Source organism: Paroedura picta, chromosome 16, assembly GCF_049243985.1.
Source record: "Paroedura picta isolate Pp20150507F chromosome 16, Ppicta_v3.0, whole genome shotgun sequence".
NCBI lineage: Eukaryota > Metazoa > Chordata > Lepidosauria > Squamata > Gekkonidae > Paroedura > Paroedura picta.
In genome coordinates this window covers 7,450,322-7,470,027 of record NC_135384.1, presented here as the reverse complement: position 1 = coordinate 7,470,027, position 19,706 = coordinate 7,450,322, and the positions used below count along the sequence as shown (strand labels likewise).

At 49.6% G+C, this 19,706-nt stretch overlaps 1 protein-coding gene and 2 long non-coding RNA genes across 4 annotated transcripts in view; 2 read left to right on the top strand and 1 right to left on the bottom strand.

Annotated features, from left to right (window-relative positions):
* Positions 1 to 55: 55 nt before the first annotated feature.
* On the top strand, positions 56 to 2,554 carry LOC143825711 (uncharacterized). The gene is made up of 2 exons (XR_013226975.1): positions 56 to 211; positions 1,294 to 2,554. It is a non-coding gene; the product is annotated as an uncharacterized LOC143825711 (long non-coding RNA).
* Positions 1,475 to 19,706, bottom strand: part of PRKCG (protein kinase C gamma) — a 41,348-nt gene continuing 23,116 nt past the window's right edge. For both annotated transcript variants that reach the window (XM_077313948.1, XM_077313949.1), the window contains 14 exons: positions 19,289 to 19,420; positions 16,411 to 16,567; positions 16,184 to 16,318; positions 15,433 to 15,520; positions 15,134 to 15,163; positions 14,246 to 14,383; positions 13,101 to 13,274; positions 12,621 to 12,712; positions 11,699 to 11,761; positions 11,250 to 11,388; positions 10,080 to 10,160; positions 8,659 to 8,766; positions 8,209 to 8,349; positions 1,475 to 6,642 (listed from right to left, as the gene is read on the bottom strand). In XM_077313948.1, coding sequence (XP_077170063.1) covers positions 6,412 to 6,642; positions 8,209 to 8,349; positions 8,659 to 8,766; positions 10,080 to 10,160; positions 11,250 to 11,388; positions 11,699 to 11,761; positions 12,621 to 12,712; positions 13,101 to 13,274; positions 14,246 to 14,383; positions 15,134 to 15,163; positions 15,433 to 15,520; positions 16,184 to 16,318; positions 16,411 to 16,567; positions 19,289 to 19,420 — 1,709 coding nt within the window. In that variant the 3' untranslated portion in view covers positions 1,475 to 6,411. The remainder of the gene's footprint in view (positions 6,643 to 8,208; positions 8,350 to 8,658; positions 8,767 to 10,079; positions 10,161 to 11,249; positions 11,389 to 11,698; positions 11,762 to 12,620; positions 12,713 to 13,100; positions 13,275 to 14,245; positions 14,384 to 15,133; positions 15,164 to 15,432; positions 15,521 to 16,183; positions 16,319 to 16,410; positions 16,568 to 19,288; positions 19,421 to 19,706) is intronic.
* LOC143825712 (uncharacterized) lies at positions 3,928 to 7,517 on the top strand. Its single transcript, XR_013226976.1, has 3 exons — positions 3,928 to 4,044; positions 4,451 to 4,517; positions 7,052 to 7,517. It is a non-coding gene; the product is annotated as an uncharacterized LOC143825712 (long non-coding RNA).

The following is a 19,706-nucleotide window of genomic DNA, read 5'->3' as shown; positions in this document are numbered from 1 at the left end:
AAGACTTCCCTTTGCTGAAAGAAACAGCCCTTTCTAGCAGGGCTCAAATCTGATTGGCTGCCCTGTTGCGCCTGCGTGCAAGGAGAAGAAGCAGGTGCGCTTATATTGTTCTCTAATTAGGTTAGTCTTGCCAATCTCCAGGTGGTGGCTGGAGAGCTCTGGGGATTAGAACTCCTCTCCAGGCGACCAGAGATCAGCTTATCAGGAGAAAGTAGGTCCAATTCTATTATACCCCTTTTGAAGTCCTCCCCTACCCAAACCCTGCCCTCCTCAGGCTTCACCCCCCCCCCAAATCTCCAGGTGTTTTCCAACCTGGATCTGGCAACCCAAGGGAACAGGGCTAGGTCGCTGTGGGCAGGGGCTCCCGTGCTTTGGACAGGCGGAAACCCAGCAGGAGAAGATTGCAAGCTTTGGGGCTGTTATTTTCAGGGGGAGAGCAAAGGGGTTTTGTTTGTTCGTTTGTAACTCTTTCCTAAATTGTCAACCCAGGGTCGAGAAATATCTGGGGATTTTGGGGATGGTGCCTGGGGAGGGCAGAGAGGGACCGTGCCAGGGTATAATGCTATGGAGCCAATGCTCAAAAGCAGCCCTTTCCTTGATAGTCGAGATCCACTGTAATAGGGGAAGATCTCCCTGTGCCACCGGGAAATTGTAAAAAAAACCACAATTTTTCCTCATGCTGCTGATCCCAATCAGGCCACAAAAGAGGCTTTCAACCCTCAGCGAGGGGAGAATTCTGGCACAGAACATTTTGTTTTAACCTCTGTCTGCGGCTGTAGGTAAACGCATTGGAGTTTTGCCAAGGGGCAAATAGAGGTGCCTGTTCAAAGAGGGTGACATACATGCATGGCCGTTTCGGTTTTGCAGCTGTCCTGCAGCTCCATCTGGCGTCTATTGTCTTTTTACTACTCTGGGAAAAATTTTCTAGAAGTTGACGCTCCAAAGAGCTGGGTTTTTTTGTAGCCTGCTTTTTACTCCTCAAAGGAGTCTCAAAGCGGCTTCTACTTGCCTACCCTTCCTCTCCTCACAACAGACACCCTGTGAGGTAGGTGAGGCTGAGAGAGCTCTGAGAGAACTGTAACTGGCCCAAGGTCATCCAGCTGGCTCCATGTGGAGGAAGAATGGGGAATACAGATTAGAGGCTGCCACTCTTAACCAGTCCACCACGCTGGCTCTCTAGGGGGAAAGGCTACAGTGGCTTGTCATAAAATGCACACAGGTCCTGGGGAGGGAAGAGCTTTGTAAACCAATTTCCAGTATCCTTTTTGCTAAACTCTGGATTTTTTGTTGCAGCCTTTCTCGGTGGTAGGAAAATGCTTATTTGCAGCCCTTCCCAGACCTACCCTCTGTTTACCGGACCAGCCAGAATCTTGCTGCCTCCAAATTGACTTCCCTCTGCCCTCCCCACACCTGAGAATCCAAATCTTCTCTCAGCTACTGGACAAAACGAATAGAAAAAACAAGACGCCGTGGGTTGGATAAATAACTTTTATACTGAAATGCATAGGCGAATGCATTATAGTCTATGGTACCGGCTACAGGGGGCCACAAGCCAAAGGGAAGGAAGGCTGAGGACGTTATGGTTATTCCCAAGCCAGGGAAGCAAAGAGCAAAGTGAAAAGGTTGAGGCAGGAAACTGATGGAAGACTGGTGGGCCGAAGGGATCGGGTATAGCTGGAAGAAAAAGAGCTACAGAAGAGAGTCTACAAGGACGCCCTGACTCGAGGCTGAGAAAATTGCTTGCCTCCCAGTGAACTTGGGTGTTCTGCTCCCCGTCAACCTTTGGGCCAGTCCCAGATTGCCTTAGGCAACTGAGGGGGGAAATACACGTCATCTGTACACCCATGCGTGCGTCCCACTCAGTGCCTCCCTCACCCCTTACTTCAGAGATGGTCTGCTGGGCATCGAGACCTATGTGCACCAATGTCCTCGAGTTTGTGTAGGGCTAGCCCACTTAGGCCTCCTGCCCATCCTTGACATTTTTGGCCTCCCTAGGAGGAAGACACAGGGCAGTCCTGGGTGTGGCTGGCTAGCAGTTTCCTGACTGTGTGGACCCACAGAGGATTCATCTACCTTCAGAACGTGCTTCAGGGTGACGTGGGATAATCAAAACAGAGGTGCTGACCCTGCAGCGCCAAGACTGGGAGTCTTGTTCCATGAAGGGAACATTTCAGCGTTCCACCAAGTGCAGAAACATTCTAGAAACAGAAAGAGTCTTTCCCTACCCACCCTCTTCTACTGCCAACTCAGGCAGAGTTTTCATATTACCTTTTGAAACGAAGCAGCCAGAGCGGCAATCCACAGGTGTTGGATAATGCCCTTTCAATGTGCTTTTTGCGAGTGGAAACAGGAAAATCTGTTGCTAAAGTGCATTGGAAATGCATTATCCAACGTGTGCCGAATCCTACCATATCCGATTGAAACAACAAACGTTTTTTTTTAACATGCCCACTTACAACAGAAGTAGGCATATACCACATCCAGGCTCCTTCTACACCGCAGTTTTTTCCTCCACATTTACTTCTAAACAGGAGCATTAAAAAATTTGGAGCAATCTTCCTCTTTCCAGGTTTGTCTCTTAGTCCTGCTTCACTGTTATTGTACCATCTAGAAGGGAAGGCACTTATCTGCAAAGATTCTCCCCCCCCCACTTTGAATAATAGAATCATAGAGTTGGAAGGGGCCAGACAAGCCATCTAGTCCAGCCCCCTACTCAATGCAGGGTCAGCCTAAAGCATCCAGGATAAGTCCCTGTCCAGCCTCACTGGCAGTCTTCAAGCAGTGGCTGGACAAAAAACTTATTAAGGGTGCTTTAGGCTGACCCTGCATTGAGCAGGGGGTTGGACTAGATGGCTTGTGTGGCCCCTTCCAACTCAATGATTCAAAGGGGGTGGGGTACCATTTTCCTGCTGCCAGTCGAATCACGACTGCCATTTCGCCAGCCGTGCTGCCAGAGAGCTTTTTAAAAATGTTAATGGCTGTAAAACTTGAACGCTAAATATTATAACAGGACCTGCTAGCACACTAAAAGGGCAGTGGCCTTAACAGGCTGACAGTGGCCAAGTGTGTAGAATATTCCCATGTGTGAGGCTCCTTGCCAATGTGCTTTCTATTAGCAACTGGAGAAACCTCACCATGTGGAATCACCCCAAAACATCTTGAGGTTGACGGGATTTCCCCTCAGGCAGCGTGAGACAAACTTTATGGCAGAACGTGTCCTCGAGGCACAATCAACTTATGGAGACCCCACAGGGCAGGGATGGCCAAACGGTGGCTCTCCGGATGTCCATGGACTACAATTCCCATGAGGCCGTGCCAGCTGGCTTGTGGGAGTTGTAGTCCCAGCTGGTCGGGCCTCATAGGAATTGTAGTCCATGGACACCTGGAGAGCCACCCTTTGGCCACCCCTGCCATAGGGTTTTCAAGGCAAGAGACATGGAGAGGCCTGCCTCTGACCACTCTTTTATCACACAAAAACTCTGGCGTCAGTTAAGGTAAAGTGAAAAATGATGGCGGAGCTTCGATAGACTCTGGTCGTGTGAGAACAGCTCCGGAGGAGAACGAGGAGGGTGAGGGTGGGGCGGGGGCTGGACGCGCCATCTTCAGTTTGCCGCACCTCAGTTTTAAAGCCGGAAAAGACATTGCCAGGGACAGCTTGGGAGGACAAGTGCGGGTTGGCGGGGAGAACAGAGATCTGGAAGATACATAGAGCTCAGTAATAAATAAATAAATAAATAAATGTATAATATTCGTATAATAGTCCATGCACCAAAGAGGGTTGGGGGGGGGGGAAGGTTGCATTCGGACATGCTCCGTCGCAGAAAAAAGGAAGAAGTTTGTCCATCACTGTCATTGCTCCCTTCCAAAGTTTTGTTCCCAGCAGCCAGATGGTGAGGAGGGCGGCCATCTTGGAGCCCATCCAGGGGGGTCTGTGGAAGGAACTCAACATGGAGCAGGGTCGGTAGAGTGAGGCATCATGGGAAAAAGCGGGCTGGGTTAGCGTTAAGCAAGAGTTTTATGAGGACAAGCTTACCTCATGCGCAGGTAGGAAAAGGAGTTGTGAGCATGTTTATGGAATATGTAGCAGGCGGGGCAAGGATAAGCACCATGGGGATGCACCTTATTTTAGGTTTAGGGCAGGGGTGGCCAAACGGTGGCTGTCCAGATGTCCATGGACTACAGGGGCTCATGGGAATTGTAGTCCTTAGACCTTGGGACAGCCACAGTTTGGCCACCATTGGTTTAGGGTCTGGGATAAGGAATCAGGACTGAAAGGGTTAGGGGGAGTTACTGGAACAGTCAGTTTCTAGAGGCCTGGTTGGAATTCTTTCCGGATATTTTCTCCTAGGGGAAAATCACTTTCAAAAAGCACTTGCTCAAGGTCACTTAATGTACGTTAGCTACCCTTTAACATTTTAACCCCACAAAAATGCAATTTTTTTTTTTGCAGGCAGCTACTAAGGGAAGAGTTGTCATACCTGGAGTAGTGCGAGAGAGGGCTGGCAGGTCCTTCTCTGGTGGGTGGGCCGAAATAACTCCCCCCACACTCCCTTTCTCATTCATGTTCCTCCCCCAGAGTCCAAGTTCCAGGCGTGGTTACTACCACCTTTAGACTTGTCTTCAAGGATGTGCGGAGAAACCTGTTCCTCCCAAAAAATTCACCTCCAATATTTCAATTATTGTGACTATCCTCAGTGTCCAACTTTCTCTACCAGGGTTTCAGGAAACTCTCGGGTTTCTTGACGGCCCTGGAAGTGTTTCCCGAGTGGCTGGGAGTTAATTAATCTTTTGTATATTTTTAAAATTTGTTAAACCTTTATCGGGTGATAAATTGCCAGATTAGAAGTCCACACTCCTAACCACGACACCAAGCTGGCTCTCAGGTCTTGCTATCTGAAGCATGGGGACAGAGAGGAAGCAGGTAAGCGCGCCGTTCCTGCAGCCCAATCGATCGAGCTTGCAAATTTGCAATAAGTCGCTCCCTGCTCGCTTGCAGGAGTGTAGCAGGAAGGCACAGCTGCTAGGCAGAGCTTCTAAATAGCAATGCAGTTTCAGAGAGCTGGACATACCCCTCTGTTTAGCCGGAGATACTTTCAGGGCCATTGCTGGGAGTGGGGGGTTACCCGGTTTGTATTGGCCCTCCGGGGAGGAAGAAGTTGTTCCAGGGTGTCTGTTGTGGGGAGAGGAAAGGGAAGGCGACTGTAAGCCGCTTTGAGACTCCTTTGGGTAGAGAAAAGCGGCATAGAAGAACCAACTCTTCTTCTTCTTCCAGAGACCTAGGAAGGGCACAGGGTTCTTTTGACCTCCTGGGCATCAATCAGAAGGAAGAGGGAGGGTCTGCAAGTCAGTTCTTTTACAGTCTTCACCCTGTCCAATCCAAGTTGGCACCTTCCTTGGCCCTTGGCTTTAAACAGTAGCCAGTTTCTGCTCTAATATGTCCCTCTCTTCCAGGGCATCAAAGCTCAGGGGGCGTACCTCCACCCCTGTAGCAATCACACCCTGTTCCCTCCCTATCTATGCCTTAGGCGATGAGTTATATTGGCAAGCAGTGAAGGGAAGTGAGATGCACCCCCAACTAGCCTGAACAGCTCGCTGTGGTTTAAGATGTGGGGCCTGTGTCCCCAACACCCCTGTGGCTTCACCTGACCCCACGGAAGCTGGGAGCCACGGCGCTTTGGATCTCTTCTGGCCCTAAGTCCTGCTCCTTCTCTGCTGGGCCAAATATTACAGACATCTCTTTTGTCACATGCTCAAGGAGTGTCTTAACTTGGTCACTGAAGAAACTGAACAATGGTGGAATAGAAAACCAGGGGTCAAATCGTGCAGCCTTCGTAGGGGATGAGACACAGCCCGGTTTAACGTGCTGTTATTCAACCCGCTCCCCAAAGGTCTGCTCTCATGTAAACTAGAAAGCAGGGAGCCGGGAGGTCATAAGCCGCTTCTCGGGGGGCCGAAGCCAGACCCCGCCTCCTTCCCTTAAATTAAGCACCCAGTTCTTTTCCAAGGCCCTTTTGCCAAATAATCAAAATACGAAATTAGGCAGAAGTAACCCTACAGCTAGGCAAGTTTGCCCTTACTCCTAAATACTCCTTCTGTTATTAACACAAAGGACAGTTTGTCTTGCTTTTGAGAACCCCCCTCTCCGTTAAACACGGGGAGGTTCAAAAACGGGATCCCTCCTTTATACAGACGATACCAAGCATGATTCTTTCTTATCCAAGTCGATTTGGTTCACCTCACGGAGGAATGGAAGATGGAAGCGACACTCTTGGAGGAGAATGGTCACAAATTTTTTTTTTAGGGGTCTCGGGTTGGGTTACAAGGTGGAGTCATGCTCTTGAGAGCAGAGGTCTACAGGCAAGGTTTGGCTCAGGGGCGTGTCGGGGTCAAGGGTTATTAGGGTGGACCGAGTCACACTAAGGAAGTAGGGGAAGGGAGCATCCCCGTGGGAGAGAGGGGCAAGCTAGTCGGGGAGAGGCTCCCCCTCCGCAAGGTGGACGGGTGTATGAATTCGGGGTTGATGTAGGTGAATCCTTGGAACTCGCTCTGGTCGATGCTGGCAAGGACCAGCTGGTCGGGAGGCGTCAGAGCTGGTGGTGCTCGAGTGAAGAACTTGTCGAAGTTTTCGCCGCTCCGGCCACACTGGAGGGAGGGGAGGGGAGGGAAAGGGTGGAGGGGAAAGAGACAAGGAAGAAATACAGTCTTAGTCATTTTGCTTGATCTCCAACCCCACTGCCTTTTTTGTCTTGTTCAGTCTTTTGTTTAATGCCCACGCTCCCCCTTCCCCCATTTGAAATTTGCTAATGTTTCAAGGAGGGGGATGATTTTAAATCCCCCCCCTCCGAAATCAGACTATCACACACAAATATGAATTCTTAAGCAAGGTATTTTTCCGTTCTCCATCAACCTCCCAAGTTTTGTTTAGTTTTTTAACAGATTCTCAAGAAGAAGAATTGAAAAGCTTTAAATTCACTCTTTAAAGACTATTGCATTTTATATCTTGGGACAAGGAAAGGGGGTATTAAGGAGAACCGTTTTCATGTTGTTTTAGGTTCCACTGGCCACCAGCAGTGAAGTCCCCAGGCCAAAGGGGCCTAGCGGTGAACAAAAGGGACATTTTAAAACAACAACAAAAGGGCACTTTAAAAGCCTCGTTCTTGGCTCTTCCATGCATTGCAACGATGAGGTCATTTCTTCCATTTTAAAGACCTGGAGGAGAAGTGGCAAGAAGAAGTTGGCTGAACAGGAAAAAATATGTATCTTGGCCACTGTAGGCCCCCCCCCCCCCCCCCGGTGCATGATGAATCTGTGCACAGATGTCCAGCTCGGAGATGAAAACAGCTGTACATGCACGCTTTGAAGGAGAAGTAACCTGAAAGCAAACTGCACGTTTGATGCCAGATAAGTGTTTCGTTTATTAAATGTCTAATTAAAAAATCCCAGCGATCAGCTCTGGGCGGTGTATAACACACTGCATCTACAAAAATTTTGAAATAAATTTAAAACAGCAGTAAAACGACTTTGAATAAGCTGTTAGAATGTTAAGAATGTCTGGGGTTGGCCGGCTGATATTCGTAGCTCCTGCTCTCTTGGTTAAGCCGGTCGGTGGTCTGCATAATTAATAATAGTATGTGGGAAGGTGGGTCCCATTAGAGGTTTCATGCTTCTTCGGCCTCAGCCAAAAGTCTGGCGGAAGAGCTCCGTCTTGCAGGCCTTGCAGAACTGTGCCAGCTCCGACAAGGCCTGTAGCTCGTTGTGGGAGCTCATTCCGCCAGGATGGAAAACGTCCTGGCCCTGGTTGAGCCAGACATATCTCCTTGGAATCAGGGACCATCAGTTGGTTGGTATTAGCAGAGCGTAACGCTCTTTGTGGAGGTACAGAATGTGTGAGTATGTGCATAGAGAGCATGCCTGAATTGACGTATCTGTAGCTTGCTGCTGGGGGGGTAAAACGGTCATGACTGGGGAAGGCACTGGCAAGGCCACCCTGTACTGAGTCTGCCATGAAAACGCTGGAGGGCGTCACCCCAAGGGTCAGGCATGACTCGGTGCTTGCACAGGGGATATCTTTACCTTTACCTTTAGCCATGCATGCCTATGTACAGCCTGCATTTTTTTTAGACGCACAATTTAAACATCACTATGTACAAAACAAGCAACGCAAGCATGAATGAGCCTGCATGAGGGAGAAGCCATCCAGTTACTCACAGGCCTGGGGATGAAGGGCGGGGCAATTTCCAAATTTTCCAGCCTCTCCCAGTCCATCCAGCGGAAAAAGCCGTGCTCTCGGATATCCCGTTCACCCTCCAGCCCGGATCCCAGGCGCTTCAGCGGATGCTTGGTCAGGAACTGAGAAGAGATAGAGAAAGATTTGCTAGAGCTGCCTCTGGCCCTGGGGGATTCAGGTTCCAATCCAAAACTTTTTGGCTCGCGATGGGTCATGGATCGAGGTGTTCTCTCAGGAAATGCATGCCTCCAAGTGACACTTTCCAGAAGCCTGCAGAGGCACTGGGTGCTTACAGGGAGGGGCTCATGGGAATTGTAGTCCATGGACCTCTGGAGAGCCACAGTTTGACCACTCCTGCCTTATGTCCAATTTCACCCTCGATGAAGGGAGCCCTGCTCCTCCAGGGACACCAGTTCGGGTCCAGGACTCACCCCTTTGCAGATGGAGACGGCCTCTCGTGAAAGAGATTTGGGATAGGACACCGTGTGTTCCATGATGGACTGAAACAGTTCGTCCTCATCTTCTCCGTCAAATGGCGGCTGCAGGCAAAGAGAAAATGGAAAATAACTTGATGCGTTCCCTTCCAGGTTGAGTTCTCTTCGGGAGGCAGCTTGAGGGTGGATTTCAGCCTCTAAAACCCAGGACCTGGCTGTTGTGACCTGCTTCACGCACCATGCCAAAGTAGCAAAAGATGCTGCAAATGCAAAGAAAGAAACATGCGCTTCCCCCACAGAGGGATACAAGGATGCGTGGGGAGTGACCAAGTGACATTTTCCCTTTCTCCCCCCACGACACCCACCCAGTGAAGTAGGTGGGGCTGAGAGAGCTCTACGAGAACTGCTGTGAGAACAGCTCTAGGAGAACCGTGACTAGCCCCAGGCCACCCAGCTGCCTGCATGTGGAGGAGTGGGGAGTCCAACCCAGCTCTCCATTTTAGAGTCCGCTGCTCTTAACCGTGACATCAAGCTGGCTCTCTAGTTCAACCCTCTAGATCTAGTAAGCCCTGTTTTCCATAGCATTCACTCCATGCCCCTCTTACTAGATCAGTGCTCCTTGGAACCTGGCACATTGCAACAATCCTGATCACGGGCGGCAGTGTAATCCTGCCTGATAAGGGGAACGTTAATGTTCTTCGAGGACTGCAGATATCCTCTTAAAGGTTTTGTTCAAGCAACCAGAAAGGTTTGGAAGAGATGACCCCCGCCTCCCCCGGCTCCTGGCGGGAGGGGGGAAAAGAAAGCACAGCATAAAGATGACGGGAGGGGCAGAGAAGTATAGGGGCATGGGTTTAAACTTCAAGTACAACGATATAGGCTAGATATCAGGAAAAACATTTTCACAGTCAGAGTAGTTCAGCAGTGGAATAGGCTGCCTAAGGAGGTGGTGAGCTCCCCCTCACTGGCAGTCTTCAAGCAAAGGTTGGATACACACTTTTCTTGGATGCTTTAGGATGCTTAGGGCTGATCCTGCGTTGAGCAGGGGGCTGGACTAGATGGCCTGTATGGCCCCTTCCAACTCTATGATTCTATGATTCTATGATTCTATGGCCTGTATGGCCCCTTCCAACTCTATGGTTCTGTGATTCTATGAGGCTCTGCTCAGCAGCTGGCGGAAGCACCTTATGCAGCTTGCCTATCCAAACAGTATTCCAATCAGACGCTTAAAGCACGAGTCCTTTGCAGATTCTAGCCCGCACTGAAAATCAATTCCATCAAGATCTATTGTTCGCCATCTTCCTTACTTACCTTAAACAAGCCTCGTCACCTGATCTAGCAGCGGCTCGGGGGGAAAAAGCAGCCTTTGAATTAGGATGGGTACAGAGGCTGGGGGATCTTGCCTAGGATCCACTCACCTGCCCAGCCAGCATCTCGTACAGGAGGACGCCGAATGACCACCAATCCACGGATTTCCCATAAGGCTGGTAGGCGATAATCTAAGAGCGGGAGAAAGGGAAGGTGAGCGTGCTGGGAAAGACAAGCCCTGCGTCCTTTCTGATAGGAATGGGGTCAGCTGAGGGGTCTGTTTGGGTCTGCTACGTTGCTGTTATCGCACTGCTATTCCTGCGCTGCAGGATCAGCCTTGGGTTCCAGCAAGGAAGGCAGGCGAGGAATGAGTTAAAAACAAAACCAGCAGCACTCCTTGAGACCTCTGTGCACCGAGAACATCAAAATCCTCCCCCCACCAAAAAAGACTGGGCCGGAAAGCCAAAATTCAAGGGGCGTGCTGCAGTCCAAAAGGTAGGGAGCGCTATTGGTTCGGGTGCCACCACCGAAAATGCTCTGCCATAAGATCTCACCAGCTAAGACAGAGCATGCTTCATTACAGGGCCTCATTTGCTGATTTCAAGCCCTGGGCAGATAAATTGGGATTCAGACAGTGGTTCAGATACTTTGGCACCAAGCATTTAGGGCAGGGGTAGTCAAACTGCGGCCCTCCAGATGTCCATGAAGTACAATTCCCATGAGTCCCTGCCAGCATTCGCTGGCAGGGGCTCATGGGAATTGTACTCCATGGACATCTGGAGGGCCGCAGTTTGACTACGCCTGATTTAGGGGTTTCCTTCCCCTCAGGATTCACCTTCCCTCCCCAGTGTGGCCTTTTGTTACTCTGCAGGGACATGATTTATATATTCAAATGGACCAGACACATAAATAAGCAAGCATGGACTCACTAATCTCTCACATTAAGTTTATCCCCGAGTGCAAGGTATAGAACAGGGGTGGCCCACCTGTGGCTCTCCAGATGCCCATGGACTACAATTCCCATGAGCCCCTGCCAGCACCAGGGGGCTCATGGGAATTGTAGTCCATGGATGTCTGGAGAGCCACCCCGGTATAGAAGATGGAATTCAGGGCCTCACAACTTTCAGAAATCTAAACATGCTAAAATTGGCCTGGAATAGATGAATCACGGGTTTTCTCGGTATGCAATTTAGATGTAGGAAGGAAAACTAACATTTCTTTGGAAGAAACAGCTTTGGAAAGCTGGGGGGGGGAGATTAAAAGCTAGGCAGGTTTTGTACCTCTGGAGCGATGTAGTCAGGTGTTCCGCAAAAGGTCCGGGTGGTAACGCCAGGGACGATGTTTTCTTTGCACATCCCAAAATCCGTGATCTTGATGTGGCCGTCGGCGTCCAGCATTACATTATCCAGTTTCAAATCTCTGGACAGGAAAGGGAGCACATAAGCGATAGGGGCAAACTCTCCACTAGAGGATGCTAGATAATCATGATGCTCAAAAGGGCCATCTGGGAACAGGGACTTTTTTTTTTAATGCTGATCTCGGTATTGCAAGGGGAACGTGCCACATTCTGAGGGTTAGATAATTATGCAAGAGAGAAGGGGAGGGAGGGAGAAGCAGTAGCCCAGAATCCTTGAATTCCTTGAGAGATGGGTTTTCCAGTGGTGCTGAGAGGTCTGAGAGCCACGGTTTCTGAGACTCCCATTCAGGTGGAAGGAAGGCATGTACTCACCTATAAATAATCCCCTTGTTATGCAAAAAGAACAAGCCGATTGCAATTTCGGCAGCATAAAACCTGTAAGAGGAAAGACACGGAGGGGGGGGGAGTGAGGAAATAGCAATTATACTAAATTAGTCACATCATCCAAAAGAACGTTCATATTAACTTTTGCAAAATACGAGATGACATTTGACATCCGATCAAGAGAAGCTTGTATCTGGGTGCTTTTCCACACATTATTCCCCCCCCCCCCTGGGGAAGTTTTGTTATAATGTTCAAATGGCAGCCAGAGAAGTTTTCATTCCAGGTACAGAAGGTAGGGCATATGTTGGCTTCGTGCTGGACAAAATAAGGAAAACGTATTTAAGCCTATGTAGGGTAGAACACAATTTTTAAAATATAGTTCTAATATTTATTAATCCAGTTAAAAACCCAGGGCGTATGGCATAGCCTCAATATTAGTGTGCATGTATGCACTGATTTTATTGGGGCTATGCCATAAGCCCTGGATTTTTAAACTTGATTAATAAATATTAGTATATTTTTATATTTTTAAAACACAGGAGAAGACTCACACATTGCAATCTTCCCCCCGCCCCACCACCGTGATCTGAAGTGGTATAGTCACTTTTTCCATGCTGGGACTATACCGCCCCGCTCTGCCGCTTCTGCAGGCCAAGCCACGCTTACCCCTCTTGACCCCTTCCGAAAGATAAACTGAAATGGATCTTCGTGTGTGTCCTTAAGCAGAATCGGCTCCAGGAAAGGCACTAACCCGGAAGAAGCAGGCCCTTTGCTGGTTTGGAAGCCCTCACCAGCCACGCGTGGTGACCCTGCTCTTAGGATCCCTGCTGGTTTTTAAAAAGCATCCCTTCGGTGCAGTTACCAGGTTCACAAAACACATTCCTGACCAGGATCCCAGAGACTCACGTACATCGCATGAGGCTCCTTGAATTTCCCAACCTGCTGGATATGGTACATGAGGTCACCTCCGTTGACATACTCCATAACAAAATACAGCCGGTCCTTGAATAAAAAGACCATAGGGATGTCTCCGTTAGAAAAAGGAGATGAGCTGGTTTTCTTATCCCCCGCTTTCAACTACCCGAAGGAGCCCCAAAGTGGTTCGCAAACACCTTTCCCTTCCTCTCCCCACAAGAGACAGCCGGTGAGGGAGGTGGGCCGGAGAGAGCTCTGACAGAACTGCTCTGTGAGAAGAGCTCCGAGAGAACTGTGACCAGCCCAAAGTCACCCAGCTGGCTGCATGTAGAGCGGGGGATCAAACTCCGTTCCCAGGATTAGAGTCCCACCACCCTCTAACCCACTACAACACGCGGCCACTAGACACTGATAAAGTCCCACCCCATTCCCTCTCCTCCCCCTACTATCCCAGGGAGGATCCTGTGGTGTTTACCGCAGTCTGGAAAGTGGAATGCAGCTGCGTTAGGAAATGCGGGCGTTCCCCCATGGCCAAGACCCGCTTTTCCACCATGGTGCATTCCACGTCATCGTCCTGGATGATCACGTCTTTCTTGAGGATCTTGATGGCAAACAGCTCCTCTGTTCCATGCCGCTCTGCCAGCATCACCTGCAGGGAATGTCTTTTGATTTTACTGCCCTCTTTGTGTTAGTGTAGAGTCATAGAGTCGGAAGGAGCCAGACAGCGTCCATGATAAGGATCTGGCCAGCCGCTGCTTATAGAATCATAGAACCATAGAGCGGGAAGGGGCCAGACAGGCCATCTAGTCCACCCCCCTGCTCAATGGAGGATCAGCCTAAAGCGTCCATGACAAGCCTCTGTCTATCCACTGCTTACAGAATCAAAGAACCATAGAGTGGGAAGAGGCCATACAGGCCATCTAGTCCAACCCCCTGCTCAATGCAGGATCAGTCCAAAGCATCCATGATAAGGAGCTGTTCAACTGCTGCAAGAAGACGGCCAGTGAGGGGGAGCTCACCACCTCCTCAGGCAGCCCATTCCACTGCTGAACTACTCTGACTGTGGAAATTATTTTCTTATTATTACTTTTATTATTAAATTTATAGTCCGCTTTCCTCCTGGGACTCAAGGCGGATTACATGATCATACCTCATAAAAACCCCAATCCCATTAAACCCCAAAATCTCAAGATGGCTAAAAAGACCCTCCTACTTCCCCACAGCCATCAAGCAAAGGGTTCGCCTCATAATACAGCACAGCCTGAAGAGAGCCCCCGTTGACCTTAAGAAACCCGACCTCAGCTGAAGACCTGGAGGAAGAGCTGCTTTTTATAGGCCCCACAAAACTTTGATAGCTCTGTCAGGGCCCTCAGCATTCCCCGGAGCTCATTCCACCAGGTCAGGGCCAGGACCAAAAAGGCTCTGGCCCGAGTCAAGGCCAAGCGTATCTCCCTGAGGAGCGCAAGCAGACCGTGAGTCGGTGCTGCAGCTGGGGAGGCCATGATTCACAGGTCATTGTGCCCCAGAGCAGGCATCCTATCGCCATGCGTGGATTTCCATCCACTCAGCACGCTGCACCACCAGCACCATTCCTTCACACTGCCTTGTGGCAGGCCTCACCTTGCCAAAACTGCCTTTTCCCAACACCATGAGGAAGTTGAAGTCCGAGATGTGGAATCGGTTGGTGCCAAAGAATGTGCCACGTTTGGAGTCCGTTGGGCTCGGGGACGGTGATGAGACCGGGCCGTGGCAAACCTTCTGTAGGGCAAACGGGGCGGGGAGGAGAAAACGGAACACAGCTAGTCCAAAATTGAATGTTTAGGTGGTACTGGCTCAGAGTTGGTCCACATTACTGTTGCTGAAACATGATGCAAAGAAATAGGCCATTTCCACACAAGGAAAATGTTCCTGGATAGCCTTCGCATGTTGGCAGCATATAGAGCCCCCTCCGCACGACGTTGCCAACATCCCAAGACTATCCAGAAGACGGAACACGAAATGTCCTCCTGGCTCATGAGAAAGTGCATGAGAACCGGTGCCATGCATTCTGGCGTACCTTTGTCACAGCGAAACACAAACATAGCTGCTCCTTTATTGATATTATCGGAATGGTGAGGAGCAGAAATCATCTAACAAAGGGCTTGCTTCTGTTTTATCTACTGTTTTATTGGGGTCTTTTACTGTAAACCACCACAAGCCGGCCTGGTCCAGGAATGGGGGTCAACAAACGAAACAAATAAATATAGTAGTAATAATACTAATTGCATAGAACATCCTGTATTAGAATTCTGAAGGTGTTCACCAGCTCAAAACAACTGGGGATCCCTGTGCTAATGGGCCAGGTGGGTTTTTGGCCCGATCTGACGTTATAATTCGTGTATTTTTTCACTCCTGCCTTCACTGCAGTAGAAATCTGAACCAAGACTGATCGATGTTCTTATTGGCGGCACGAAGAAACTTTTGCTTCCTCCTATTCTACCCAGAGACAAAAGAGAAGAAACCAAATACCTCATATAGCTCCAGAGGGAAGTTGCAAGCCTGGAGAGACAAAAAGATAACGAATTAAGTAACGGCCGTGCAAATTTTGGCCCATCCCTTGGTCAGAAATTCTGTCTGTGCACTATGTTCAATTCAACCACCAGATCACCCTCCCTTCAAATCCTAAAAAAAAGGTACCAGGTCCATGACAGCAGTGCCCCCTAGTGGTGGAATTGTATCTGCTCTGTGGTTGGGCTGGACTTGGCACTTGGGGGCGGGGCCTTGGGAAGCGCCAATCCAATCAGCGTCAGGGTGAGCCACGAGGTTACCTCGAATTTCTGCAGCAGCCCACAGTTTTCTGCGTCAGCCACGGGGACACTATAATATTCGCCCTCCTCCTGATTGAGCAATTTGTACCTGGGACAGCGACGCAGACAGGGACATCGGGCGGGGGAAGAGAAGGGAGATGAACAAGAGGAGAGAGCAGGTGGGAAGATGGAGGCAGGAGAGGAAAGCAGAAAGGAAAGAGAACGGAAGAGTGGATCGGAGCAGAAATAAGAGAGATTTGATGGGTTATGCCATTTTATATGGCGGTGGGTGGAGCATACAGTAGGTAGGTAAGGAGAGAGGGAGAGAGAGGTGAGAAAGAGATTATAGAGAGATGAAAGAGAGAGAGGTGATTGATAGATGATAGAAAGATGAGAGAGATGTTTGTTTGATAGCGAGAGATGATTGAGAGATGATGGATGGATGGATGGATGGATGGATGGATGGATGGATGGATGGATGGATGGATAGATGGATAGATGGATAGATGGATAGATGGATAGATGGATAGATGGATAGATGGATGGATAGATGGATGGATGGATGGATAGATAGATAGATAGATAGATAGATAGATAGATAGATAGATAGATAGATAGATAGATAGATAGATAGATAGATGCCAACAGGTGAAAACCCAAAGAGACGCAAAGACGCACGGGAAAAGAGAGAGAAAATGAGCTACTGGTGGTTCCCTAAGCTGCCCCCATATTCTCTTCCACCTTCTCATTTGCCCCCCATGTTCCTGCTTACCAGCCATCCAAGGGGCCCTTGAAAAGCTCAGACACACCAAAGGACATGGCTCCCATGAAATCGTTGCGGGTCGTCCGGTCCCAGTCCCACACCTCGATGGAGAGACGCCGCTCCATGTCACCTGGCTGCAGGTTGCTGCGGTGAGCAAAAGAGAGAATTTGTTTAGGAACAGTGGGGGAGGGTCCCGGGCTGGCTACGGTCTTTGCTTGCGCCACCGGTAGACTTACAAAACGAAAGTTTCGTTCCACACCGGATTGAGGGTGGACCGGACAGTCCGGGTCTTCTGCTTCGTTAAATTCTTTGGATCAGGGATGAGCTTGAGTTTCACGTAGGGATCAGAGAGACCATTGGGATCCATCGGGATCAAGTTCAGTGCTTCAACAACTGACCAAGAAAGGAGAGAGACAGATATGGGCTTTGCACAGAGATGTCACAGGCTGTGCTCCTTACATTTGTGGGGCTTTGGAACCCATAGTGGGGGAGGGGAGGGGAGGGGAGGGGAGGGGAGGGGAGGGGAGGGAAGGGAAGGGAAGGGAAGGGAAGGGAAGGGAAGGGAAGGGAAGGGAAGGGAAGGGAAGGGAAGGGAAGGGAAGGGAAGGGAAGGGAAGAAGAAGGGTGAGGCTGAGAGAGCACCAACAGGAATGCTCTGTGAGAATGCTCTATCTAGAGCAACAGGAATGCTCTATCAGGACTGTCACTGGCCCAAAGTCACCCAACTGGCTGCATCTGGAGGAGTGGGGAATCCAACTCGGCCCGCCAGATTAGAACCTGCTACCCTTAACCATTGCATCAAGATGGCTCTCGATTTTGATCCCCAGCAACCAGGAATTCTGCTGTGCATTACGTACAGCTGCCAACTAAGGGAGAACACACTTTTGTGCATCTGATAACGTGGGCTCTATGTTACAGAAATGTAAACTACAATACACCCGGCAAGGTGCTACGGAATTCCTTTCGGTTTCTCCTGTGACAGATTAAAAAGGCTCTTCCACGTAAGCGCTGAAGGAGAGCCAGTCTCCTGCAGTCAGTATTGGGTCGGAGGGAGGTCCCATTGCGTTCTATTCCGCACACCTGCTGTTAGTCACAAGACCTGCTGTGACAACAAATTCCTACCAGCCTCATATTGGGGGGGGGGGCATGCAGAAGATAGTAAAGGCGTGGCCAAGGAAATCCCTCTGTGTAAAGAAACCACAGCGATGGCTTTCTCCTCACCACCTACATGGTGGCTCCAGGAGGCAGAAAAAGAGAACAAGAAAGGGTGCAGGGGAAGGTGTGAAAAGAAGAGGCGGGGATGTCAAGTTCTACGGCTAGGAATAGAACCCGGAGGCCTGGCTCCCAGCCTCTGCTAGCTGGCTCCGTCCCACTCACCACCCAGGCACAACCAGGCATCCTGCTCCCGAGCTGGTGCTCTGCTCGGGTTCACCAGATTTTGTTCTCTCCTAAAGAGCCCAGGCATTCTGGGTCTCAGCCCTAGTGGATGGATGGATGGATGGATGGATGGATGGATGGATGGATGGATGGATGGATGGATGGATGGATGGATGGAAGGAAGGAAGGAAGGAAGGAAGGAAGGAAGGAAGGAAGGAAGGAAGGAAGGAAGGAAGGAAGGAAGGAAGGAAGGAAGGAAGGAAGGAAGGAAGGAAGGAAGGAAGGAAGGAAGGAAGGAAGGAAGGAAGGAAGGAAGGAAGGAAGGAATTGTTTAAAATGCTGGAATAAGGGTCGAACTGTATATATTTAAACTAACAAAAAAACAAACGAACCCTGTACCAAGATAGCGCCATACCTGAGCTAAATTCAGCTGAATCTTGTGACCTGTATACATCAAGCAAATATGATTGAATTATGCAAATGATGTAATGAAGCACACATTTGCATAATCTATTCTACCCCTGCCTGTGCTGCTGAAGGACAAGAAGCTATAAAGAGCACTGAATTCCACCTCCAGACCACCAGACGTCCCTCAGCGTCCCCGCCTCTCTGCGGCCCACCGATCGTCAGGCATCCCTTTTTTAAAAACAACCATGACAACAAAAACAAGGAAGGCTGCAATGACAGACTTTCCGTGACAGCCAGCTTCCCAGAAGTACCCAGCTGGCCTCAATGGGAAACCGAATTCTGGACTAGATGAAAGCAAGCTCCCGGCAGGTTTTTTCCGGCATTCTTAGGACAGCATGGCTGCTTCCAGCCAGAGCGTGAAAGCACACTCCTGCCCAGGCGGCAGCAGCAAAAGGCACCTGAACAGGTGGGATTGCCGTCCTCGTGTGCTGTTTTGCTGTCACAGTTCTCTACCTACTGCTCGTCCCCTCCCTGCATGGAGAATTTAGCATCCTGAACGCCTTGGCTTTCATTTTTCCAAATGAACCCAAACCTTAGCTTGCTTTTTAAAAAAACAAAAAACAAAACCAGATTTCTAGTCTTCATTAAGACAAGTTTCAGCGACTGGCTCTTCAGTCGCAGGAGAAGACAATGGGATTTTCTCTTTTATTCTCCACTCGAATGTCCTCATGATTAACAAGAGCAGAATAAATTATAGGGAAGATAAGCAAATATTTGTAAAATAGCTCAATGTGCCCAGTTAATTCGGATTACTAATACTGGCTTCTCCCGGAGAATCATTTGGATTTACTTTTTAAAATAAAACCCTGAGGTGCAGTTTGGTAGGCAGGAGTCTGATTTCCGACGTTTATCTGGTGCATTCAAGTGTTTTGTGCACATCATCTTTTGCTGTAAAGAACACAACAATCCTGCAAGGTAGGCCAGTACTGTTATTCCCTGCCCTCGCCACCACCATACTGCAGTGACGAGGGCCTTTTAAAGACTCCCTTTTAAACGCAAGCGGAAATCAATGCGTTTTCTCAGAGGGTAGCCATGTTGGTCTCTAGTAGAAGAGCTGGATTCGAGTTCAGTAGCGCTTTAGGGACCAAAGAGGATTTGGGAGGATATATTTTGGAGTGGCAAAGCTCCCTTTGTCAAGGATTTCTTTCTCACCTCTGTTCCTGCCATTCTACATGACACAAGCTCAGCAAAGATGGAAAAACTGAGACCCTCCGGGGTTTACATTACTCCTCTTCTTCTCCCCCCCCCAACCCCGCCTCGTATTCTTACTAGTCACGTGGATCTCGTCGCTCTCGAAGGTCTCAATGGTGAGTTTCAGGCGCCCCCGCCGTTCCGTGTGGTCTACTCCACAAAGGCTGGGCACGCAGTGGACGCAGCGCTTGTGCACATTCATCTCGCAGCCTGCAGGGGGCGACAGAAATGGGCCAGTCATTCGGGACCAACCATCCCCTAGGGCAGGGGTAGTCAAACTGCGGCCCTCCAGATGTCCATGGACTACAGTTCCCACGAGCCCCTGCCAGTGTTTGCTGGCAGGGGCTCATGGGAATTGTAGTCCATGGACATCTGGAGGGCCACAGTTTGACTACTCCTGCCCTAGCATTTTAGTGCTCTCTACCTCCACCCACTGCACACAGATAAGCAAGACTTTGGATAGCTTTGTTGTCACCCTCACCACTGTGTCCCCACC